Consider the following 15,575-nt stretch of genomic DNA (forward strand, 5'->3'; position numbering starts at 1 on the left):
ACAGACCAAAAGGGTGTAGGCTGAAGCTACAGCTTATTACGCCTACCCCTCTTACTTATACAACAACATATTTGGCGTCAATCATCACACCAAAACAAAAAATTTCATAATCTTTTAACACAAAATCCAATTCCAAGTATCATTTATTTACATTACTCCCATTCATTTTAAATCATGTATTTTATATTTGTTCATTAAATTACTTTTAATTTTTTAAACTTAAGTGTGGTACATGTTTTTAAGTTCTCACTACAACTGTTCCATAGATTCACCCCTCTGACTGAGACAAAAGACAACAAAGACACTAGCACAAGTAATCAGATGAATAAATTCCACAGATAAGCTTGTAAATTAAAAACTATTTTCAAGTTATTAAATATTTTGTGGAATTTTAGTCAAATCAACCTTTTGCTGTGCAGTCCTTTAAAATTCAGTCAGAACATTCATAACCTTGTTGCCATTCACAAGAGATACGTTTTGTAAACACACTGATATCTTCAACAATTTCAACTTCTATAGAAGCACCAACATTACTTTTGCCTGAACTCATCTGCTGTTGAAATTCTCAAGCACACTTTGTTCACTCTAAACCCACCATTTCAAAACTCCTGACCTTCTGTAAAATTGTGTGGAGATCCTATTTTGCATGTGCTTTTTTAAAAATTCCTGCACAAATCTGGTGCTAAGGAGTTTATGTATGTCCTCTCCATGGAATGCATGGGTTTTCCTTGGGCACTTCAATTCCACAGTCTAAAGTAGTACCAGGTAAGTTAATTGGTCATTGCAGTTTGTCACGTGATTAGATTGGGGCTAAATCGGGGATATTGGGGACTGTTGGACCGGCACAGCTTGAAGAGCCAAAAGGACCCACTCCAAGGGGTATCACTAAATTTAAAATAAATAAATACTATGTGGTTGATGAGACCAACATTTAATGCCCATATCCTTAAACTCTTAAATTGAATGGCTTATTAGGACACTTGAATGGACAACTAAGAGTCAACCACACTACTGGGACTTTGGAGTCACAAACACGGTAGGCTAGACAAACACACCATTCTTCACTCCCGCAAGGACACCACAATATCTGCCAGTTGCATTACAGTGAATGGCATTTTATTTCAAGCTAATTACTATCTGAATTTAAATTACCCAGATGCCACAGTGGGACTTTAACTCATTTGAAGTCGTGTCTAGACCACTTATTCAGGCTTCTAGGCTACTCATCTACTACAATAAAAGTAGTTCTGCAGTTAATCGCAGCATCATCTCATGCTTACTGACCTACATTACACTAGTGAAGCAACAACTGATTTTCCATCCTTGCTTGATTTTCCATCATTCGTAAGGCTAGTGATGTTGTGGGGATGGAACTGAACTCTCTCACGGTGGTGTCTGAAAAGAGGATGCTGTCCAAGTTGCATGCCATCTTGGACAATGTCTCCCATCCACTACATAATGTACTGGTTGGGCACAGGAGTACATTCAGCCAGAGACTCATCCCACCGAGATGCAACACTGAGCGTCATAGGAAGTCATTCCTGCCTGTGGCCATCAAACTTTACAACTCCTCCCTTGGAGGGTCAGACACCCTGAGCCAATAGGCTGGTCCTGGACTTATTTCCTGGAATAATTTACATATTACTATTTAATTATTTATGGTTTTATATTGATATATTTATACTCTATTCTTGGTTGGGGCAACTGTAACGAAAATCAATTTCCCTCGGGATCAATAAAGTATGACCATGACTATGTTTTCAGAACTGACCATAGCCTCACCTCTCAATCCGTTACAGACAACTGCAGTCCTAAAACCCTCACTGATACATGTGCTTCTCCAATTCTGATCTCTTCATTTTTCCCAAAATTAATTGTTTCAAAACTGCCAAAATTCCTTCAACTGTCAAGGAACCAATCTTCCCTTCCTCTAAGATGCTCCTGATAGGTTATTTAGGTCAATTACCTTAAAATCTCTTGTGGTTTACCAACACATTATCCACTGAACTGTAGTGGCAGCAAATTTTTTCAACCCAAGTATTTATATTATTAATATAATATATACAGAAGACAGCATCAGCACACCTTGCAGAAGAGCAGTACATCTGTGATGGAATCTCTCAAAAAAATCCTCGTTCAACTGCATATGCCCAGAAGCCAAAAGGTTCTCCAGAGTTCTTAAGAATACTGATGTAAATTTCACTTTCATTAGCATGATAAATTCTAAGCCATTGTTATTACTACTGAGAACAGAAATAAATAGTATCTACTTAAAATTCATTGTATTGAAGTAATCACACAGAATACTTACATCTATTTTGACAGTCTTTTTAAGGCAATAGAGATATATACACAAAACTACATATTTGGAGTTCATTGATTTTGATCTCAAAGAAGAAATCCAATAATTGAAATTCACTGCTAGCTAAGTTTAATATTTAATTAATAGTTAATTTTAGATATTTAAGAACAAACAGTTGCAAGAGAGTTTGTGAACCCTTTGCAATTACCTGATTTTCTGCATTAATTACTCAAAATGTGGTCTGATCCTCACCCAAATCATAATAATAGACAAACTATCTAAACTAATAACACACAATTGCACTTCTCGTCAATACTGCGTACACCATTTAAACAGTCAGTCTGGGTTCAAAAACAGTATGTGAACCTCTAGGGTAATGCCTTCTACAAAAGCTACTTGGAGTCAGGTATTCAAATCAATGAGATGAGATTGGAGGTGTGGGTTGTAGAGGTGCCCTGTCCTATAAAATAGACACACAAAGTAAGGTTACTGATGGAGCCTGCTCTTCTCAAGAAACATGTTTATCTGCACCATGCCTTAATCAAAATAGCTTTCAGAGGACTTTAGACAAAGAATTGTAGAGCTGCATGAAGCTGGAAAGGCTACAAAAGCATTCCTAAAAACTTGTGAGTTCATCAGTCCACAGTACGAGAAATTGTCTACAAATGGAGGAAATTCAGTACTGTTGCTACTGTCCCTAGGAGTGAGCGTCCTGCAAAGATCACACCAAGAGCACAATATGCAATGCTGAAGGAAGTGGAAAAGAACCCAGGGGTAACAGCAAAAGACCTCCAGAAATCTCCAGAACTTGCTAAAGTCTCTGTTCATGCATCTCCTACAGGAAAAACACTGAACAAGAATGGTGTTCACAGAAGAAACCACTGCTCTCCAAAAATAACATTGCTGCAAGTCTTAAGTTTGCAAAAGACCACCTGGATAACCCACAACATTTCTGGGATAATGTTCTGTGGGCAGATGGGACAGAAGTTGAACTTCTTGGCAGAAGTGCACACTGCTATGTGTGGAAGAAAAAGGGCACAGCACAGCACACCAACACCAAAACCTTATCCCAACTGTGAAGCTTGGTGAAAGGTGCATCATGGTTTGGAGCTGCTTTGCTGCCTCAGGGCCTGGACAGCTTGCAATCATTGAGGGCACAATGAATTTAAAATTGTATCAAGACATTTTACAGGAGAAGGTCAGGGTAGCAGTCCGTCACCTGAAGCTTAATGGAAGTTGGATGATGCAACAAGACAATAATCCAAAACAAGAATAAATCAACAGAATGGTTTAAAAGGAAGAAAATTAGTGTTTTAGAATGACTAAGTTAGGGACCAGACCTTAACACAATTGAAGTGCTGTGGCATGACCTGAAGAGGGCTGTTCATGCAAGGTATCCCTGAAACACTGATGAATTGGAACAGCTTTGTATGGAGGAATGATTTGGAGGAGGCTACTGCTGCTTAAAGCGGTTCCACCAGTTATTAAATTCAAGAGTTCACATACCTTTCCAGCCTGGAGTTCACATACCTTTCCAGCTTGGACTGTGAATGATTAAAGAATGCGTTCACTTTTTTGAGAGTTATTAGCTCAGGCAGATTGTATGTCTATTACTGAAACTTGGATGAAGATCAAACATCATTTTATTAATAATTAATACAGAAAACCAGGTAACTGCAAAGGGTTCACTTTTTCTTGCAACTGTATATAGACTAGATATAATTCCCCAATTTTTAAGAATATATATACTAGTTCTGTGTAAATTTACACCACTGTTTAATAATTATTCCAACTTTACCTAGTGCAGATATAGAACCAGAATCCAACCAGATAGCAAACTAAAAAGGATTGAGTTCCTAGTTTAGGAACATTAATTTGTCAGGTCAATTCAGATTTCACATATGCACTGTATTTCCATAAATACATCACTATAGTCAGATTTTCATTTCCCACAATGCTAATTCTGACAATGTGATGATCTCATACACCATTGCTACATTATTAACACTCCATGCAAAAGGACAACAAGCAAGTCAACGTACTTTGCCACTGCCAGGAGGACGTGAGGATCATGCTCACATTTTTTGAGAGCATCGACGCTTTTGGTCTTCCTTTGTGGTCTTGCTTCCAGGAAAACTGCTTCAGCCCAGAGTATACCTACAATTATAACATTCGGGCACTTAATGCAACAATTTATTTAAATATATAGATAGTTACAATCTTACAATATTGCTCACTAGTAGTTTTAGAATATGATTGCTTACCAGAGGTGGCTTACAATGTATGAACTATCAGCTTCTTAAAGAACTGTCCACTAACTACCTCACCAAAATAACATTCAGATAACAAGTTAGGTATGGTTCCAAATCCAATTTTTTGTCTCTAGCTGCATGATTATAATTGGACTTCTTTTTCCCTCCTTTTCATTCTGTAGTTAATTATAGTTCTTTCTCAAAATATTGGTGCTGGAAAATTTCATTACTTAAGTTTTATTAAATTGCCTTAGATATAAAGTTCACAGTCAAAGACATCTCTCTATAGTTCAGTGCATAAAAATTTTATTCCAAATTTACTTTAATTACATATAATTAAAAATTATAAATGTCTTTTTATCCCCTATTTTGTACAACATTTGAGCAAAATGTCTACATTTTGACAGCTATACCAAATGTTTTGTTCTGCTCTTTCAGTTAAGATGGTGAAAGCTACAATTTTAAGCGAGAATCTCAGATCGAGAACTATCAGCAATTTTAACACTCCAACCAACCTGAATGTTAAAGTTTCCCCTCAAAGGACTGCTCAGCTCCTATTCAGAACTTGTCAACAAAGGTTTGACATTCACAGAACTCAAAGCTGAAGTGACAGTTCCAAAATTTAATCAAGCAGATTAAATAACAGATAATTGTTTAAGGGAATCACGCTGCAATTTTCAACATCAAAATGAACCTTATACTAGTGTAACTCAAAAGTTTAGGTTAAGCTTTTGCAAGAATCCTTAGGCAGAAAATCTCAGTGGAAATTCAACACCATTGTTTGAGCTGTTTATATAAATACAAGTGGAAAATGGCATTCATTACAATATGCAGAAATTTTAGAAATTTAACCAACTTGATAAGTATATCATTGGCTCCAAATTGCTATAGAGAAAAATATTGAGTTGTTTAAGTATTTGAGATAATTGTTTGTAGTCAATTTAACACTTTCCCCTCAGCAGCATTCTAATGTACCACCTCCCAAAGGCCACACCAATCAGCATGATCACGAAGGTGCGTGTTACTTGAGAAAATTACAAATCTTTGCCCTACTACTTCTTGTATTTTTTGCTAAAAGACATTTAAGTCTGACAATTGAAGTTGCATATAGAAACAATGCTCCTTTTATGTAGAGGGTCTATCTTGGATCCTGCCAATACTGTATTCTCACACAGGCAAAGATTTGTATACTTCATTAAGACAGTTTGGTATTAAAATGTAGGAATTACACAATTATAAAACTGCAAAGCTGTTGCAGTTTAATGAAATAGATTTCGACTAGTGGAATAGCTTACATCTCAATAAAGCTTACATCTCGGTGGGACTAGGTGAGAGTAAGAGTTCGGCACGGACTAGAAGGGCCAAGATGGCCTGTTTCTGTGCTGTAATTATTATATGGTTATAAATGTCAGAGCTCCAGCAAGGACCTAATGACCACTGCAGAAAGTGGGCACAAATCTTACAAAGAAGAAATGTAATAATGTGACCGTCTAATTAGTTTACTACTTTTATATTCTTCACAGTTTACATTATTGGTCAATTATACTCCATTAAATATCACTATTATTTCTTAAACAAAGTAAACAGCAATAAGCCGTAATGTAGTCAGATCACTGCTCAAGCAAAAAAAAAATCAATAGGACCACTGTTTTAAAAAAACGACATGATTGGTATAATGCCAATAATCATGAGGCCAGTCTTTTAAAATCCAGTAGAAACTGGTTCAGATTGTGCAATAAGGACTTGAGCAGCAGGCTAATGTAATGTATTGGGCACAAATAACAAGGTTCAGATTCTGCTCTATCATTCCTTTGTTAATATTCTGTTCTTGTAGGTCCCTGACACTTTGTATAAGCAGTACACCTTTTAATGCTTTCTAGTTAGTTTCAGAGCAAAATTTTTGCAAGTTTTATGGTAATCTGACACCTCAAGGACCAATTCTATCCATCAGTGATAGACTGGAAATTCTTTACAGTACTGTAACTGCTGCACTCAATATCTACTTTTAAACACTGGTAAATAGAATAGCAACCTCTGTACCAAATTGTCAAAACAAATTATTGCCTATTAATACACAGACCATTCACTCTGTTGAAATTCTTTGGTGCAACTATCTGGCTGACCTCAGAGCTCTGCACCTTCATGCAGCCTCTACTGTCCCATCCAAAAAAAAGATTTAATATTAGATATAAAAATTGATCGCAACATTTCTGTAACACTCAATTTTCCACAAAACCGCAGGCATCTCTACTTTTTTTAAATGAGATTCAGATCCTACATTCTCACTGTTACAGCATAGCTAGACATTGCCATTGTGCTTTCTAATAACGTTGCCTTGACCATTTTCAACTTCTTGTAATCCTACAAGGAATCTTAAAAGGACAAAATAACCAAACTGAGAGAATGAGATTACACTATAAGTATGTTAGCTGTGAACTCAAATGACAGACCAAGTGAACAGTCCAAAATGTAAATTAAATCTCAACATGAATTCATGTTACAGTGCAATTAAACTTCAACACAAACATCAATTTTAAATCAAATCGATGCTCAGATAATAGTCAAACAAAAGTAGTGTGTCAACTGATATCTGCTGCTTCCCAAGCATCAAGTTAAATACACTTTTGCCCAGCCATTAGAAACTGCAAAATGGGTCAATTACTATGGGAGTTTTTGAATGTGAGATCTTGATTAATCACTGTAAATATGTTGCTTCACTTATATTAAATTACACGCAGCAAAAGCAAACCAACTTTTAAATGGAAATTAAAGGAAACCATTCTAAAATGCAACCAAGTGTAACCAGTTATTCCACATAATCACAAGGTAAAATGGACAAAGTGACCAAGCCAGCAGGAAAGCTCACAGGAATATTTATTTTAACTAAGTTTTGAACCTTTATGCTGTTATGAATAAAAGTTTTTCAAAAAACAAAATGTTTCAATATACCTTGATGTGAAAAATCTCATATGCTTTATGTGATTTATAGAGTTTCTTTTTCTGAGGATTACACAGTGCACCCAACCCAAGAGTCTAGGACAAGAGGGCACGACTTCAGGATTGAAGGATGTTCATTTAGAACAGAGATGTGGTGAAATTACTTTAGTCAGAGGGTGGTAAATCTGTGGAATTTGTTGCCACGAACGGCTGTGGAGGCCAAGTCATTGGGTGCATTTAAGACAGAGGCAGATAGGTTCTTGATTAGCCAGGGCATCAAAGGGTATGGGGAGAAGGCAGGGGAGTGGGGATGACTGGAAGAATTGAAGCAGCCCATGATTGAATGATGGAGCAAATGGCCTACTTCTGCTCCCATATCTTATGGTCTAAGTTCTGACCTTGTACCAAGCTAAAACAATTAGCTTTTTTTCTGGCATTTGTATAAACAGAAATAAAAATTTTTGCCATGGCTCATTAGATCAAATTGGAGTAGAGGTGAAAAACTGCATATAAATTGGCACATTTTCTAAATCCAAGCTTCCACAGTAATTCATAAAGTTAGTCCAACTCTTAAGGTACCTAGGGCAAAAATAATGGTCAAAAAATGGAATCATCACATATGGAAACCATGATCTTTAAGTGTGCATTTTCCTTTGAAATTGTTACATTTTGTTTAAAACCGCAATGTGTGTGTTGCATTAATTTCTAAAATTCATTTTGTCGCCCTAATGAGAAATCCATAAATCTAATGAAAATGTTCCAAACATACTATACACAAAGCGATCATATGTAGCACCTTCAATATTTCAGAACAATAGAAATACTTTAGTAGCAAAAATAAGAAGAGGCAATATTAACTAAAAATTACAATTCTAAAACAGGTGCAATAACAGAGATCCAGAGATATAAATGCATTGTTTGCTGAAAATTACGAGGTAAGTTAAGAAAATGTTTTAGCAAAGCACGAAAACCAACATGAAACCACCAAAGCCAATAATTCTGCTACAATGAGTTTTGTGTTTAGTTTTTGGCACCACACTGTAGCAAATTGAAGGCTTTTGAGAAGATGAAGAAAGAAAGAAAGCTCAAAGATTCCAGAAATGACAAACTTTAGCTATGTGGATAGAATACAGAAGTAAGGAAGTTGTGGGTGACAGACAGAAAGTAGTGCAAAATTGTTCCAATTAGTAGAAGTCAATAACAAGGGGATAGGGAATGAAGGTGAAGTGATTGACAAAAGAACCATAACTAATGAGGAAACATTTGCCCGTTTACATCAGTACTGAGGTCTAGAGGGTTGAGAGCTTCAAGTTCCTAGGAGTGAACATCACCGATAGCCTGTCCTGATCCAACCACGTAGATTCCATAGCCAAGAAAGTGTACCAGTGCATCTACCTCCTCAGTAGGCACAGTTGGCCTCTACCTCCAACTGTAATTAAGAGTTATGGGCTCAGCTCAACACATCACAGAAACCGCCCTCTCCTTAATGGACACTATCTACACTACTCACTGCGTCAGTAAAGTACCAATGTAATCAAAAATACCACCCACCCTGGAGATTCTCTTTTCTGCCTCTCCCATCAGGTAAAAAGACGAGGAAAAAAGCCTAAAATGGATTATTCAACTCATAATTTACTTTATAATGACCTTGTACCTCATTGCCTTCCTTTCTCTAACTTTTATTCTGCATGGTTATTGCTTTTCTCTCGTACTGATGTGATGATTTGCAGTGATGGCATGCAAAACATCTTTTCATTGTACCTCAGCACAGGTAATAAGGACCTGTAATGCAATGCCAACCAATGTTGTGGCAGGAGATACATTGCAGCATTTATAGGAAGGTGGATAAACTTCAAAGGTTTGAGTTTGCAAGACAAAAGGGAGAAGGCTAACTGGATTGCTGTTACATAGAGCAAGTGGAGGCTTGGAAAGCTGATCGGCCTTCCTGTATGCTGCAACCATTTTGTGATTCTGAAGCAAATAAAATGAAAAACTATTTAAATTCCTAAGGTGGAAATAAAAAGATAACGTTAGCATCTATGGACGGAACATTATTACAGCAAATTGAGAACTAAAGTCACTATAGTTGCTGAAGGTAACTGCTGATCTGTTCCACTCCAATTCAGAAACCCAGAAGTAAAATACTTCAGATACCACAAATTTGAAATACAAGCTGAAAATGTTGGAAGTACAAAGTCAGCAAATTAATGAAAAAATACATGAAGAAATTTAGGTTTTTGACTTTCCATTAGCACTTTACAGCTCTATTTGCAAGTTAAATCAAAGCAATCCTACTACAGAGGGATTGCATTCCTAAAAAAAGTTTGTATCATGATTTTCCATTATGCAAGTCCTAATAAAAAGTGACAATCTGCTGTATTTTTTCTCCTTGTGTGCATTTTGCTAATTTTCCACACCCTCACATAAATTTCATAAAATCTACCCCCAAATTATAGATTTTTTTCTATCACCTTATAAGTACACTCAGTTTCTAAATTCTTGGTCTGTCCATGGATGTTTTTCAAAAAAAAAATCTACAGAATTTCTTTAATGCACTTGGCTACTTAGCAAGCTCGATGGCATTATGATCACTCAACAAGAATTTCCTTGAACGGATGTTTGGAAAGGGAAGTTCACACCATAGAGATCACTGGATCACTGATAGCTGTAAATTCCAGTGATAACCCTAAATCTGGACCAAAATATTCATTTCAATAGATTATGAACATTGGATTTCTTTTCCTCAGAAAAACAGGAAAGCCCCTAACAAAGAATATTGTTTTGCCAGGACTGAAGTGAGTGTTGCTGCAAAAGTAGTTCTACTGTCAGGGCAATAGCAGAGGTTCAATTACTGGAACCTCTCACTTCAATTACCAGTTTCAAATTTCAACTGTTCAAGAGGGAAACAACAGAGGAAAATAGGATTTGCAACTGATAGAATTTGCAAAAATAGAACAGGATTTTTCCAATCATGGCAAATCTTGTAATTTATATAACATTCTGGCTCCAGAGCAATACATCACAAGAACAAAATACAATTAGAGCTGTGCAATGAAGCCAGCTAACTGCAGTATTTAGTTATTGATAGAAATGTGGATAGTTGTCTCAGATTTAAATAAACTGAAATCTTCAGGGTACACAGAGCTTCGAAAAATAGAGGGCTATGCGGTAGAGAAATTCTAGGCAGTTTCTAGAGTATGTTACATGGTCCCCACAACATTGTTGGCAGAAGGTCCTGTAATGAGCTATAGATTTCTATGTTCTATGTACATGCAGAGAACAAAAGGCTCCACAATAATGTCAATAATTTACAAAAGTTGACAAACATCCTACTGAGGAAACATCTTATGTACTCTAGCTATACATACGTGCCTAAGAATTTGGCACAGTAGTTTTTTTTTTGCTCTGTTTCATATATAAATTGAGATTTTTTTTAAAAGAACAAAATGGAAGTAAACTAACCTACCAAATGGTGACCAGCTTTAATGTACTTAAGTCAAAACATCAGTACTCTCTTTCAATACTGATGTCCTTTTAAATAACTTACCAGAGTTAGAACATTCTTGAAGGGCTTTTGCCATTAATGTATTTGAAATATTCTTCAGACCAGCCCTGTATTCTAGTCTTACAGATTCCAACCTGTCATAATTAGAAATATTTTACAGGCAGTTATTCTATATATAAAGTATCAGAAAAACAAAGGCTTAAGTAAATGAAATGGTTTGTTTAAGTAACGCAAAATGCAACTTATTTTCAAGTGAATATTTTAAACAGAAGGAAGTTAAATGCATATTGCACCATTTTACAAAATTGCGTTAAATCACGCAGACATCTGTGACTATCATGTTGCTAATTAAAGTCTCACATTTTTTTCATACCATAACTCTGGATTCTGTGGGTTTTTAAGGCGTGCTTTCTCTAATATGGCTCTTGCTCTTGTAAGATTGCCAGCTTTTTCTTCAAGTCTCGACAAAAGCAACCAAAGAGGACTGGAATGGGGACATTTCTTTAACTGCATATAAAAAAACATTAAAATGCAGAATTATTTTATGGACTTTTAAGGTATCACTTCAGTACTGCAGAAATTCAGATTAAGGATTGACAACCTGTGCTTTCTGTAAAAACAGATTAATGCATATTTAATCACTAGCAACAAAGCATACAAACCCCTTGATTATATGATTCACGAGCTTTCTCTGTATTTTCAACCTGGTCTTCAATTTGACCTTTCATCATCCATAACTTTGGAAAGTCTTCATAATGTTTTAGTGCTTCATCACACAACTCTCGTGCACGAGGAATATCTCCTAACACCCATTCTAATTTCACAGACTTCATGAATACCTACAATATAAAGAAAAATCATCAGTAATAAGTCCCTTATTTCAGCTAGAAAATCAGAACCTTAACTAGCATGCAGTCATCCAAATGGAAACCAAAAGGTGGATTACTGGCCTCTAATCCTCATGTTCTGAAGAGTTTTTTTAGAAGATAATTCTGTGTTGATGTATGGTTGGGCAAGATGAGAAATGATGGCAAGTTAGTTACCATTAGGTTTTAGTCTAAACATGAGGAACATTCGTGACGTCATTTTTATTTTTCATCATATTATTTATGTGCCTAACTGTTTGCCTTTGTTATTTTCTGTTGGCAATAGAGCGGATTATGAAACAGACGAGTGAAAAACGAAATGGAATCCTGTGGACTATGTGGCAGCAACTTGATGACCTAGAGTTTGCAGATGACATCGCCCTACTGTCTAGTTCTAACCAACAGATGCAAAAAAAACACTCTTGACCACTAACTCCACCAGCTATAGATCCATAGTGATGAGAGATACAACCGTGGAAGAAACGACTTCCTATGTCTACCTGGGAAGCACTGAATATATATGGTGGAACGGATGTCAAAGCCAGGATCAACAATGCTGGAGTAGTTTTCAAAGTCTTGAAGAAAGTGTGAATATCAAGGAAAACAAATATCAGAATCTTCAACACAAATGTTAAAACAAGGCTCCTATATAGCTCTGAAACCAGGAGAACAACAAAGACGACCTACAAAAACTGCAGACTTTCATCAACCAGTGCCTGAGAAGGATCCTAAACATGAGATGGACTGACAAAGTAACCAACCAGACACTGTGGGAAAGCACCAATTAGGAATCCATAGAGATACAAATACGCAAACAGAAATGGAGGCGGATTGGCCACACCTTGAGAAAGCCATCAACATCACCAGGCAGGCATTAAAATGGAAAGAGGAAAAGAGGATGCTGAAATAACACATCGAGAAGAGTTGTCGAGGCCAAAATTAGATGTGGTGGACACTTCTGGTCCAACCTCTAGAAATTGCTTCAGAACAGAGGATGATGGAGATGGTAATTTATCGGTGGCCTATGATTCACTGGGAGCTACGGGCCCAAGAAGGTGGTCAACATGCTAACAATACCAGGCTGTTGTTAAAAGGCAATAAGTCTGGGACTTCCACACATGCATTGACAATTGCACAAGTTCCATAATTAATCAGCAAGCAACATAAAGTACTGTGCAATGGTCTTAGGCACAAGTAAAAAAAATCTGTAAAGCAAAGATGCTTTCAAAAATAATGAAAGGAAAAGTTTCTAAATATCAAAAAAAAACTATGAAGAGCAGTAAACATGAAATCAAAGTAATATTTGGTGTGACTACGCTTTGCCTTTAAAACTGCATCAATTCTCTTCAGTACACTGTTGTGCAGTTTTATATAATCATCTGGTAGATTGTTCCAAGCATCTTGGAGAACTTGCCACAGCTCTTCTGCTGTCTTACTTGCTTTTGTCTCTCCAAGTAATTCCACACAACCTCAATGATGGAGGCCATACCATCAGAAATCATATAAAAATCTAGGGTGCCTAAGACTTTTGCATAGTACTGTACATTTCAGTTTACTTCACTGTTGACTTCCCCCTCACCTCCTTCCCCAGATATCCTGGGGTTGAACTGACTTGTAAGGCTCTCTCAATTTCAGTCTGTGGGGAGGCGAGCTGGTGAGGAGTGAAGAGCAAATCGCACTCTCAGACTGGTGCCAGTTTTTCACTGATAGATTAAGTGTTTGAGGGTCTGATGTCTTTGTTTCCATTTTCTGAGTGGGCGATATGTTAGTTTATGTGTGAGGGAGGGGTTGGGGATCTGGGGTCTGATGTTCTTGTTGCCGTTTTTCCCCATGTGGGTGATCTGTTAACTTTTGTGTGTCAGAGAGGGGATGGGGGTTTGATGTTATTATTGCTTTTCTTTTGCAATGGAGGGTGTTGGGGGTTGATGTTCTAGCTGCTGTTTTCCAGGAGGGTGATCTGTTAATTTTTGTGCAAGGGAGGGGTTGATGCTTTTTCTTTCTTTTCCATGACTTCCATGTTTTTTCTGTATAACAAAATGAACCTCTGATTGGCAAACGTCAATAAGTTTCAGTCCTGCTGTTACTTAGAACACAGATGGAAAATTGTTCTCCACTCCTAGCCAACAAATTTAGTAGTTGCACACTGGCGTGATGATCTTGAAATTTCAGGCACATGTTCTGAATCAATGATAAACAACTGGAAAAATCAAGGCCATTAAACAGGAAACAAACATGAAATGACAAACCTTGAGAGAGAAAAATCAATAGATTTTAGTATTTGCTGTAAAAATTGCTTTTGCTAAGCAAGTAAGTTTGTAGGTTAAGTTGCCAAATGAAAGATTGTTAAATTTGAAATTAAAGACATTTCAAGAGGACTAGAATATAAAAGCAAGGATGCAATGTAGGATGTGCTAACATTGGACAGGGTGCAAAAGAGGTTCATGAAAATGATTCTGGGATTAAAAGGCTTGTCATATGAAGAGTGTTTAATGCTTCTGGGCCTGTACTCACTGGAATTCAGAAGAATGAGGGGTGACCTCATTGAAACCTATCCGACATTGAAAAACCTCGACATAGTAGATGTGGAGAGGATGTTTCCCAGTGGTAGGGAAGTTCAAGACCAGAGGACTTAACCTTAGAACAGATGGGTGTCCTTTTAGAACAAACGTGAGGAGGAATTTCTTCAGCCAGAGACTGGTGAATCTGTGGAATTCGTTGCCACAGGAGGTTATGGAAGCCAAGTCATTGGGTATATTTAAGGCAGAGGTTGATAAGATTCTTGATTAGACAGGACATGAAGGAATACGGGCAGAAAGCAGGAGATTGGGGCTGAGAGGGAACATGGATCAGCCTTGATGAAATGGCAGAGTAGACTCGATGGACTAAATGGCCTAATTCTGCTCCTATATCTTATGGTCTTATGAGCTTGGATTTTTAGATCCAATTTATGCAGTTGCTCCAATGTTTTGTCATTATATTAAATCACAAAGCTGCAAAGCTATTGCAGGGAGATTAGGAATGGAGAGGGAGACTAAATTATAAATGTTCACAATATTTTAAAATTTCAGAAAGGCCAACATTTCAACTCATTTCTGGTTACCTTGAAAAGGCAGCATTATCTAGTTGCTTTAGACCTTGCAATCTTTTGTATCACAGGAATGAAAGATTCCCACGATTTTATTTCATTACGAGTTTTTTACCCAGCAACAGATATGAAACAAAGAAAAATCCCCAGGCCAGGAATGTGTGCATTTTCAAGGAGAATTTGAGGTAGCGAGGGTTCCATACATTTCATGGCCTATACAGTATACTTGAGATGGTTGAGGCTGTAGGTTTAGGCACTTCATGAATTGCTGCTATATATACTATTCCTCAAATAGGTGGAAGGAGTAAATGGATATATTACCTATTAAGCAAAATGACTTTCAAATGCTGTTGTACCTATTCAAAAACTGGGGAGTATTCAATTACCTCCTGATAAGCGAGTCATCACAACCAATATGTGGTTGCTGTTGGTATCAAGTTAGAAAATGTTGAGAAATTAGTACAAGGACTTAATTTTTGATTTCTACCACACAGATTTAAAATAGAAAATTAAAACTAAGGTTGTTTTCTTAAGCATGAAAAGATTGAAAATAGGTCACTACAGATGATAAGTAGTTGCAGTGACTTTTGTGATTACAAATCAAATGTTAAAAAAGGAGCAATAGATA

The 15,575-nt window shown here is 36.7% G+C and overlaps 1 protein-coding gene and 1 long non-coding RNA gene across 2 annotated transcripts in view; one reads left to right on the forward strand and one right to left on the reverse strand.

Annotated features, from left to right (window-relative positions):
• LOC140186602 (uncharacterized) overlaps positions 1–13,156 on the forward strand; it is a 48,268-nt gene extending 35,112 nt beyond the window's left edge. Inside the window, exon 4 of the long non-coding RNA XR_011882906.1 lies at positions 12,149–13,156. This is a non-coding gene — a long non-coding RNA (uncharacterized lncRNA). The remainder of the gene's footprint in view (positions 1–12,148) is intronic.
• prpf6 (PRP6 pre-mRNA processing factor 6 homolog (S. cerevisiae)) overlaps positions 1–15,575 on the reverse strand; it is an 85,603-nt gene that overhangs the window by 2,761 nt on the left and 67,267 nt on the right. The window contains exons 16-19 of the mRNA XM_072240916.1: positions 11,659–11,835; positions 11,370–11,503; positions 11,039–11,130; positions 4,345–4,459 (exon numbers count right to left, since the gene is read on the reverse strand). Coding sequence (XP_072097017.1) covers positions 4,345–4,459; positions 11,039–11,130; positions 11,370–11,503; positions 11,659–11,835 — 518 coding nt within the window. The remainder of the gene's footprint in view (positions 1–4,344; positions 4,460–11,038; positions 11,131–11,369; positions 11,504–11,658; positions 11,836–15,575) is intronic.

Source organism: Mobula birostris, chromosome 2, assembly GCF_030028105.1.
Source record: "Mobula birostris isolate sMobBir1 chromosome 2, sMobBir1.hap1, whole genome shotgun sequence".
In the NCBI taxonomy this organism is placed as follows: domain Eukaryota; kingdom Metazoa; phylum Chordata; class Chondrichthyes; order Myliobatiformes; family Myliobatidae; genus Mobula; species Mobula birostris.